Here is an 11,171-nt window from a genome sequence, read left to right on the forward strand (position 1 = left end):
AAAAGATTGACAACCCAACCAACCTCGAGTCAAGACCTTGTATAAAGAAAGAGACTTTTGAAAACAACCAACCATATAATGGTTTATTACTAGAATAAGTCCCTATCAAAAACCAAAACAAAAGAAAGAGAGAGAAAACAAAAAAAGAAAAGCTAAATGCACACATCACCACCATCATTACAATCATCACTACTAAACCAGCCCACAATCTCTCTCTCTCTCTTTCAACATTGTTCTTTCCACCACCTTTTCCCTCTTTTTTGCACTCTCTATTGCTTGCACCTTCCTATACCCCATGCCTCTTTCTCTTTATCTTTCTCACTATAAAGGGTGTTTGAATGTGTATTTAAGCTCATGACAAAGTAGTACAACATCCTATTCCTCTCAACAAGTCACATTTATATATACACTGCTTTCTTTCTTTCCCTGATTGAGAGAGAGAGAGAGAGAGAGAGACGAGAATTATTGAGTGAGCATGATCAGGAAAAGAATTCATTATTGCCATATGCTTATACTCCTAATGAGTCCTCTCATCTGCTCAGGTGACTTGCTTTGCCTTCTTTGTATTATTGCGTTGTGTGTATCTGAATTTTCTTCCCTCTCTGTCTGGTGATCAATATATTTGATTTCCATTAGCTTTTTCTTTTCTTTTTTCTGTTCATTTTGAATCACTCATTATAAATTTATGGACTGGTGAATTTTGTCTTCTTATCCTCTGTGACTGTTTGAGCTCACATAGCTAGCTTCCACAGAATCTCCACTACGATTTTCTTTATTAACATGTCTTTTCCGAGTTTCTTTTCTTGCTCTGTTTGTGTTATATGTTTATCCAAAAACTGCGATGCTAAATCCATAAAATCACATTTCTTCTTCTCACAATTTTTTTTTTATATTTTTTTTTTGTATTATTTGAAAAAAATACTGTTATGGGATTAGAAGATGGGACACAGCTTTTATTTTCAAACCTCCAACTATTGTCCATTGCTCATTATCCAAACTTTATCCACTTTATAATCATATTCTGCGCAACTAATTTAAGACTAAATCTACTTTCGGCTTAAAATTCTAATTTATTCAATAATTCCATTTATTTAATGCGGTTTCAAAATTCCAAAAATGACATCTTTGTTCCCACTTAAGAAGTCAGGACACTAAATCAGTTCCAAAGACTTGAAAAAAATGATGGTAATAAATCTAGACCACCTAATACACACGACCCATTATTGGTAGCTGAGCGACAGTCTTTCCAAAACACCCATGTGCTTTGTCTATGTCATTTTGTCACTATGCAACACACTCTCATTCTTAAAAAATATATATTTAAATTTAGCCTTTACCAGCAAGATGTTGAGTAATCCTCGACAAACGGAACCGAAAAAATTCGGAATTTTGTTCCTTACAACACTGTTCAAAAAATTAAAAACTTAATTTCGATGGTTCAAGAAAATAAAATTTTCGGTAGTTTCCAATACTATCAGTTTTATTTTTATTTTTTTATAATAGCATATGTTTTATGTTTAAATTTTTTATTTTTATTTTTTAATTCTATAATTAGTATCGAAAATCATCGGAAAAGTTTCATTCCAGTTTGGTAGGTATTCCAGTCTTTAATGGTTGGATGACTTACTTTTGTTAAGGGATAGAGGCCTAGCACGGGCTCGAGTCCCCCTTCAAATTTATTTATTTATTTTTTTTACATTTTTTTACCTCAATTTATCTTGAAAATTTATAAATTAGTCCCTATAAAAGTCACTTTATCCCTCCTAAATTTAAATTTAGAGTCTCGCTTGCCGAAATTCCGTCCTATTAAAAGTGGAATTTCAATATCTACCGTTTTCCCGTGCTCAACGTCGAGTCGTTCAATTTAAAACACAATAAATAATTACGTAGCCACAGGCTTAAGAATTAGAGCAAGCCTATCGAGCAGCAAAAGGGACATAACGACGCCGATCGCGACGGTGCCGACCATGACGAACCCGAAGGCGGGGGCCCCAGCTCCTCCGCCGAGCCTGGTGACGTCAGCAGCGGCGGGGAGCTGGTGCGTGGCGAGCGAGGGGGCGTCGCGGGGGGCACTGCAGGCGGCGCTGGACTTCGCGTGCGGGCGGGGCGGGGCCGACTGCCGCCCCATCCAGCGTGGCGGCGCCTGCTACGACCCCGACACGATGCGGGCCCACGCCTCCTACGCCTTCAACGCCTACTTCCACCGCAACCCGCTCCCCAATAGTTGCAACTTTGGTGGCACCGCCGTCACTACCAGCACCAATCCTAGTAAGATTTTTTTTACATCTTATTATAATAACATGCGTCTTTATTGATAGAATATGGGTGGGGATCGGATTTTATTTTAAAGTCATGAAATTGAATCCATCGGTTTTCTTCCTAAAACTATATAATTTTGAATTCTTTTAGTGTGTGTGTATATATATATATATATATATATATATATATATATATATATATATATATATAATATCATTATTATCTAAGCACTATCGCCCCACGTTAGATGCGATGCTTCTCTCACGCGTCATTCGAATTGCATCCACATTGAAGTTTTCATCCCAATTTTTACATAGTTTTTGTCGTGACGGTTTCGGCACTTTCAAGACAATTTATATTTCAAGGAAGTAAAAACTGCCCCACATCTTCGCTTTTCATGGAGTAAGATGCATAAAACAGTGGTTCATATTTTAGAGATGCGATTTTCTCTTGTACCGAGTCCTGGGTCTAGTTTATCTTATTTGTCTAGATTTTTTGTCTACTTTCATGAGTAGGATGATTATTTAATGGGTCTTTTAGTTATATAATTATTTGACTTATAGTATTTTGTATATTAGACAACTTTTTCTAAATTTTTTGTAAATAGTCACCTCAATTTATTTACGGCACTAAAAAAGACAAAAAAAGAAAGTCAAAATAGACAGGAATGTTTTTGGGTATTTTTGTATTTCTGAGTGTCGTAAATAAGTTGATGTGATTATTTACAAAAAAAAATTATAAAAAAATGATTATTTAATCATTTTTAGACTTTCGATGGTTTATTTGGCTAATTTTTTGTTATTTCATTATGGGCGAGCTATTTTGAATTGCACTTAATTTTTTACATATTTTTCTCTTTTCATAGACAATTAACTTATTTGATTAGTAAATATTCTATCATTGATATAGTGTACATTATTATTTATGTACAAGTTCTATTTCTAAAAAAAAAATTATTTACAAACATTTATTTCTCATAATTTGTCCCTTTTCTCACCATAATTTTACTCTTTTTTTTTTCAGGTACAGGAACTTGTCAATATCCATCAACAAGGTAGCATGACTTAACTGACTGTCTCTCCTTCATTGCTATTTCATCTTACCACTTGTGCACAGCAAAAAAAAAAAAAAAAACGCGCAAAACTTTATTCTAAGTTGAAAATTTGCAGTACGAGTTCTTCGGTGCTAAATACGACCAATTCAAGCGGTTCCACCATTTTTGGCGCAGTACCTTCTCGACGTTTGCCTCCACCATCGCCATCATCGCAGGCTTCAAAATCGGTTTTAGTTTTTCAACGTTTGTTCACCTTGACATGTCTATTGTTTTTCCTTTAGGAATTAATGTTAGAGTTGTGTGAATAGAATTGGTCTCTCTCTCTCTCTCTCTCTCTCTCTCTCTCTCTATATATATATATGTATATATAAATCTAAGTTGACCAAGTCCATATCCTTAGTTTTATGACTTTTTTTTAAGTTTAATTAGAGCTATGTCTGCATTACAAACTTAGCTCCAATTTAAGATATCTCACAATAGAGAATAACTTGTTTAGAGGAGATATAGGAAGGGATTTTTTTTTTTTTTTTTTTTTAGCCTGCATAGCCATAGTATTATTTTTGTCTGGGTTTTGCTTTTGTTGTTTTAGTGCAAGAGAGGAATATTTTTTAGTAGGTAGCTCATAGCTCAAGAAAGCCAACTAGGCTGCTACTTAATTGTACTAAATTTGTGGGGTGAATTTATTTATTTTTAATAAAGTGAAATTTTCTTCTTGAATGTTGGTGTTACATTTCTCTAGTTTAATATATGTCTTCCGAGGACTAAACCACCACTAAAGCGCCTAATATGAAGAAGACAAATTTTGCAATCATTATGTTCAAACATAAAGCAAGAAAAAAGATATTGTATGTTGACTATTAGCACATACCAAAAGACAGTATGATTTTACTATGCATCCACAACTTTCTCATGCTGGTTTACATTGAATTTTGAACTGCTATTATTGATATCTATGGTTTTGAGGATTTTCCCAGGTATACATCTAAATCAAAATTAATCAAAAATATAAAAATAAAATAAGAAGAGAATAAGATGTAAAAATATTTTACATAACTTAACGCGTTATAAATACGATGAACACAAACAACAGAACTAAAAATTATCGAATTACCTTTTGTCATTATTTTTTCAACACAGTTCGACACAATGATGACTAACTTTTCTCGGTTCAATCTAAGATGGTGTTGATATTTTTTAATGTGTTAATACCTATATTGAAGGAGACAATATTCACCCAATTATTGTCAAGAATCAAGATACGTGCTTATGGGATTTGATGCAGAGCATATTGTTTACCTCAATTTGAATCCATATTTGAACATAGATGTTATGAACTATCACATTTATTGGTGTGATCAATAAAATTCTTTACACTCTCTAAATTGTTCAGTATAATTGAATTATTCTAATCATAAGAAAAATAAAAATAAAAATAGGCTTTCAATGACCTAGTGTTATCTTTCATGTATTACAATATCTCAAGCATACTAACTACAATCATTTAGTCTTAATGCACTACTGGGATTCCAATAATCGTTCATAAAAATCGTTGAAGAAAGTATGAATCATTGAAGAAAGTAATGCTTCGACAACAGTTAATGAAAATCGTAGTAGAATGTAAATGTTTCTACAATGGTTTTCAACAAACGTTGTAAAAGCTTACTTTCTATGACGGCTATTATGAATCATAGTAGAAACGAGTACTTTCTATAACAATTTTTGCGAACCCTTATATAAATATCAAATTTTGTACATCTTGCCTTGGCATGAGTGATGCTCGCCGCAACGAGGAAGTGATGCTCGCCACGGCAAGGTGCTGATAAAACTTATTTATTTACCCTTTTTCTTCACTTTGTCTTGTCCACTCGCTCACTTTCCCTCACCTTGCCGCCGTGCCGTCACCTCGACGTCGTGTAATCATCTCCCCCTCTTTCCCTAATTGCTCATCATCTCTTCGGCTCTTCCCATCACCTTGTCATATGTCTCCATACCCCTCTATGTGCCCTTTCTCCATCACCTAGCCGCCATGACTCGTCTGCCTCCGCCTTCATCATCATCTCTCTCTCTCTCTCTCTCTCTCTCTCTCTCTCTCTCTCTCTCTCTCTCTCTCTCTCAATTCTAGAGATGAGTCTCTAGACCCTCCACCTCACACTTAACGATCGGACTATTGTTGACCGTCGGAGAGCGCGTCAGAAAAATTTATATGTGCTGCTTTAGCTCACTTGCTTCTATTTTAAGGTGACAAGGACGAAAATCTCTTTCTGACAAGATGAGACTATCGGGATTAAGGACTTCAATACTTTTGGTTTCACATGCGATCATAGGATCCTACTCTAGATTGAACCCTGTGAGATATCAAATGTTAATCGAAAAACGGCATCAATATGTATTACAAACAAAAGAAAAAAAAACACTAAAATAATGTATAATATAAACTGAGAAATTTATCGCTAATATATTTGGTTTTATTTTTTTTAAAAGAAGTAAATTAACTTTGCAACATTTAATAAACTGAGAAATTTATCGCTAATATATTTATTAATTGAAAAATAAGGGAAATTCAAATCATATTTAATAAATAATAATTCCAATATTTAGGAAAATTAAATTTCATTTTCCCACAATCATGCGCCGTCAACTATAAATTTTTTCTATGCAGTGTTGTCTTTAATTAGTATTTTTCATTTTTAAATGTTGTCGTTTTGGTCGTTTACGAAAGAGCATAAAAGTAAATGTCATTTGTGTTTTATTAAAATGTTTGTCATTTCTTATAAGTTGTCATTTTTTCAATTATGTCATTTATATTTATATTTGTCGTTTTCTAGAGTTTTGTCATTCATCCATTGATGTCATATTGGGTATTGTTTTTGTTGATATTTTGTCGTTTGTCTTCATTTTTGTTAACGTTTTAATTTCCTTATATATATATATATATATATATATATATATATATATATATATATATATATATATATATATATATCACTTACCATGTCAAACAGTTTAATTTATTGGTCTATGTTTTGAGAAGAAATTGTATGAAATAAAAATAGTTACTCTCAATTAAAATTAAAGTTTAAATAAGGCCTAAATTATCATGACGTACGAGTCTTATGTCATCCTGGGCAACAGATGGTAATAGCAAGACCGTTTACGACGAGGACTTTTGAATCTTATCGAAACGGAAATTTCTGATCATTAACATCGAAAATTTCGTGTTTTCGAAAATGGTATTTTCGTTAATGTTATTGAAAATATTATTTCCGATTATTTCAAGCTGTTAACGTAAAAAAAAAAACGAAAATAAAAAAATAACAATTTCGCCACGACAAACTATAAAAGATAAACTCTCTGCCGTTGAATTTTAAATCCAACGGCATATAATTAATAAAAAAAACGTACAAATTGCAAAACTTAGCGAAAACGATTCTTTTCATGGGTATACTTTCGTACTCGGACTCCATGGTAGTCGAACCTTCCGATAACGCTTGCACCGGAACTATACTTCCGTTGGCAAAAATATAGCGTTTGGAACCGGAAATTCCGACAACTTCGGCCACCTTTGCTCAGGATGAGTCCTATGTAATGTTTTTGATAGTTGTTCGATATTTTTTTTATCATCGTTACTTTCATCGATAAATGAACCATTGCTCAGAATATTGTTGTATATAATAAATACAACAAATAATTGTCAATAATACAAGTTACAACGAACGTTGCAAGCACATGGTAGCTGGAATGCTTTGGCCAACCGGGCCTACCTCACTGATTATTACCGATTCATTTCACTTCACACACAAACACAACACCAATAACGCCATTTATCCACTCTTCACACACACACACACACACACACACACACACAATATTCCCTTCTCTCGTTTTTGTTTTGCCATTCTCTCATCCAAATCTCTACTTTTCTTCTCTACTGTGTTCTATGGGGGACCCAAACCCACTTGCCACTCCACTACTGCCTCACAGAAGGACCGTCTCTCACCAAACCGCCGACGGCGGTGGAATCATTCTCCGCATCGCATTCCTCGCCCTCCTCGGCGCCCTGGCCGTGTGGGCCACGCGCGAGGACTCCAAGGGATTCCGAATCGCCGTGGTCAACCACCTCCCAACTAATTCCCGCGCCGGCCAACGCTTCGACCTCTTCTACGTCTCCAACGGCCTGGCCGAGCGCGTGCTCCTCAACGCCAGCGACTTCGTCCAGAGCCTCCTCCGCGACGGCCAAAACAAGCCGGTGCGCCGCGTCACGCTCCGTCTCGCCGGAGTTGATTCCCCCGGCGGAGTCTCCGTCGTCTCCGGCGAGGCGCGTGGCGAGTTCGTCGTCGACCTGAGCCCCAAGCTGATGGACGCGCCCGACGCTGACGTGGCTTTCCGGTCCGCCGTCCTACGTGGCATGGCGCGCGTGTGGGTCGCTGATGACGGTGTTCCTCGTGAGATTGTTTCGGGTGTGGTCGAGCACATCGCTATAGTTGCCGGGTTTGGCGGAAATAACCAACTGGAAGCGATCAGGTGCGGTAGGGATTATCGTAGCAATTGGTTCGTCGACATGGATCCGAGATTCGTCGCGAGGTTGTTGGGCCGTTGCGAGGAGGAGGAGAGGGGGTTCATCGGGCGGCTTAACGCGGCGATGATCAGGGACGGGTGGCTTGATCGGACGGTCGAGGATGCGTTAGGAAAACCGGCTTCAACGTGTCTGTGTTTACCCAATAATTAGCGTACACCTGGCAGATTTCCTCACTGTGCATTGATGGGATATATGAATTAATTCAGGGTCTCTCAGCAAATTGAATCACGAAAGTTCGGTAAAGGAGCTTTGAAGTTAGGTATAATGAGTGATTCGTATTTATTCTTCGACGTGTATAAAATCAATTGGTCACCGAGGTATATTTATAGCCTGTGTATGGTCATTAAGTGGTCAAAATAGTTGAATTTGTGTGTGCTTGTCGTTCGGTTACATCGTATATTGTTGTCACTTCCATAAAATATGTGGTTTATGCATATGGGTCATAAGTCACGAGTCACGACTCAATATTTTTCTATTCAATGTTTGCCTATTACAGAATGTTGTTGTTCTAGCATTCTAGCAGTACGTACATTGCATGATAAATAAATTTTCTATTCTATGGTTCTTGGTGGGTAATATTTTGATAGTCCGCTGTGGCACATCATCGAGGATGTATTTCGTCCATAAATAATAAACAAGGCCTTGAGTCTTAGCTCGAATTGATCACTATCCATAGAGCCGCTAGAAGGTCGATGAGTAGTTCACGGGCTCATCTTGACTCTTGAGCTCACGAAATTTTTATATCGCAAATTTCGAGTCTTAATTTAGAGCATATTGCTATACCTCTTCTTAAAAATAAATGGAATAAATATTCTGTTATGGAAACAATTGCTAAAAAATAAATAAATAAATAAAAAACCCTTCCTCTAACTTTCACATGTTTATGGCTTCTGATTTGTATAAGATCCGATGACGTACTGTCCTATGGCGAATACTGTAATTACATATTTAGTTTAAATTCTATTCTGGTATTTTTTTTTTTTTTTCATGGTCAGTGTCTTTCTCTCCATGAGAAGCTAGGGTTTCAAACAAAGATCGAAATACTGAATCTGATATCATATCGGAACTCAGATTTTGCTGGATTATCGATAGATCTAAATAGTTTACCGATGTATCCAGTGAAAGTAAGAGTAAACTGTACCGATGAAATTACCGTTACCGACGTGATTTACCGGCAAATACCAGATTTACCGATGAGTATCCAGTGAACACATCATTATATATATAAAAAAAATGTTTTCATACATAGGATAAAGATGTAAAGAATCTATAATATCTTCATAACAACATATCACATTTTGCAATTTAGCACATCCATTGGAGCAGTCAACCTTCCATTATTTAACGTCCACGATCATTGGCTTAAAATTTCAAAAGTCGGCCCACGATCATTGGGTGAATTTTTTTTATTTTTTTTAGATTAAAATAATTGGCCAGATTTTTTAAAAAATTAAAAAAAATTGCCTGGTTTTAGGAGTTTCGGTAACCGATCTGATTTTCTGCCGTAACCGACGGTTTTCTTGGTATCTAGCGGTTTCGTTCATACCGCTACCGGTAAGTGCCAAAAACCGGTATACCAACCGGTTTTCTCCCGGTTTCCTCGGTATTTCAATCCTTGTTTTTAAGTATTGTTGAAGATCTTGAAGTTTTCTTCAATATAAGTAATTTTCAATCACTTTATTATAGTTTATTTTAGTTTAGCGCTTTAATTTAACAAAAGTAATTGGTTTTTCGTGAATTTTTTTCATCACTTTTTTATCTAGGAGTTGGAAGTTTATTATGTTCGTGAAATTAATGATAAAATCATTGAAATAAATTGAATTTTTTTGAATTCCTAGCTAAGAAAGTGATGAACATTAAAAAAAATCACGAAAAATCATATTTTGATACATAATAATAATTAAAAAAAAAAAAGACTTGTTTGGCCATGAAAATAAAGAAATCAGATAAGGGAATGAGTTTAGAATTTGGTTTGTTTTGAGATTTTATCAAAGATATTTTAGACATTTTACATATCTGAAAACTTGTTTTTCCTAAAGTGAATGAGTATAGAATTTGGTTTGTTTTGAGATTTGATCAAAGATAGTTTGGACATTTTACATATCTAAAAACTTGGTTTTCTTAAAGTGACAACCATAAAGCTCGCTTTTAATTGTGAGGTACATTAGGTTTAGTTTATCAAGTTTCTCTAATGGTAATCTTTTCAATATTGTTGTTTGAAAATATTTTGTTTCCCACATTCTTACAGAGGAACAGCCAACCAAACATGACTATATATCCAAAAGTCCTTAATCCAACTAATTATTTAAAAATATTGGATGTGTATTGTCAAAAACTAAAATAAATTGATTGTTTAATTTATTTTCTAATTACATGTGCGTTCATAACTAAAAAAATTATCCCCACACTCCTTCAAATCCACCTTCTTCTCGAGGTGGTTGTGAAACTTTACTTGAACAATCAATAAAACAAATAAATGTCAAAATCTATTACTAGTTAACGTACTCATGTATTCAAAAGCCTATCGATGTTTTGGGTGGACTTGGAAAATGAGCTGCAAATGCCGCAAGATCGAATGAACTCGTCATTGGGCAAGCTGTGAAGATTAACTTGTTTCCTTTAAATTTGTTGGTAAATTAAAGGGATTTGAACTACTTTCTTTTTCAGCTAAATGGTGAAGCGTCTTTGGGCATGAATGTCTAACGCCTCAAAAACTAATTTGTTTTTGCACTTTTGATCTATTTTTTAAAAAATATTACATTTTTTTACTCTAAAAACTTACAAATTAATCCCTCTTGAAACTTTTTTTCTTTCAAATTAACTCTCGTTGGTGAGCTTCTCTGGCTCCGTCCATGTCTCCACCCACGAGTTGTAGTCTTAGCATAGGCATGCCCATGTAATCCATGTTCAACTTGTTAAGAGTCGTACGTACGTGGTGTTGAGGTATATTCTTATGCCTTGTTGAACTCTTTTGTAGTGATAGTACCACCAATGATTACCGATACTTTGATTTTATTGATCTACCAGCTACAAACAAATACACTAACATGTATTTCATAATTATTTAAAATGGCAAAACTAATTTATCGATAATTATTTACAGAGATATAATCCAGCTATAGATATTATATATACAATATATACCAATATTCCATTAATATGTATTTATTATTAGTGATTCTTGACTTTGAACAAGATCCAAATAGAAATATTGAGTAGCTTATCCTTAACACATATTGTTTCTATGATGAAAATAAATTAAATCTAATAACAAAAAATTTA

General features: G+C 34.9%; 2 protein-coding genes across 3 annotated transcripts; both read left to right on the forward strand.

The window, feature by feature from the left end:
• Nucleotides 1–214: 214 nt before the first annotated feature.
• LOC149407094 (major pollen allergen Ole e 10-like) lies at nt 215–3,985 on the forward strand. Of its 2 annotated transcripts, none has more exons than XM_089626005.1 (4): nt 215–542; nt 1,891–2,268; nt 3,283–3,313; nt 3,429–3,985. In XM_089626005.1, exons 1-4 carry the CDS (start codon nt 476–478, stop codon nt 3,592–3,594), a joined length of 642 nt encoding a protein of 213 aa, XP_089482131.1. In that variant the 5' UTR covers nt 215–475; the 3' UTR covers nt 3,595–3,985. The 2 variants fall into 2 exon arrangements, with proteins under 2 accessions (XP_089482131.1, XP_089482139.1); XM_089626013.1 differs by having other exon boundaries at nt 1,897–2,268.
• Nucleotides 3,986–7,076: 3,091 nt separating this feature from the next.
• On the forward strand, nt 7,077–8,414 carry LOC149407095 (Plant basic secretory protein (BSP) family protein). Its single transcript, XM_089611036.1, has one exon. It carries the CDS (start codon nt 7,251–7,253, stop codon nt 8,037–8,039), a length of 789 nt encoding a protein of 262 aa, XP_089467162.1. The 5' UTR covers nt 7,077–7,250; the 3' UTR covers nt 8,040–8,414.
• Nucleotides 8,415–11,171: the final 2,757 nt, after the last annotated feature.

This window comes from Urtica dioica, chromosome 1, assembly GCF_054948205.1.
Source record: "Urtica dioica subsp. dioica isolate 48M chromosome 1, U.dioica_male_clone48M_v1_H2, whole genome shotgun sequence".
NCBI lineage: Eukaryota > Viridiplantae > Streptophyta > Magnoliopsida > Rosales > Urticaceae > Urtica > Urtica dioica.

Coding starts and splice junctions, on each gene's coding strand:
- LOC149407094 (XM_089626005.1), top strand. CDS start 476: ATGATCAGGAAAAGAATTCATTATTGCCATATGCTTATACTCCTAATG. Junction 543..1,890: donor GAGTCCTCTCATCTGCTCAG/GTGACTTGCTTT, acceptor ATAATTACGTAG/CCACAGGCTTAAGAATTAGA. Junction 2,269..3,282: donor CACTACCAGCACCAATCCTA/GTAAGATTTTTT, acceptor TTTTTTTTTCAG/GTACAGGAACTTGTCAATAT.
- LOC149407095 (XM_089611036.1), top strand. CDS start 7,251: ATGGGGGACCCAAACCCACTTGCCACTCCACTACTGCCTCACAGAAGG.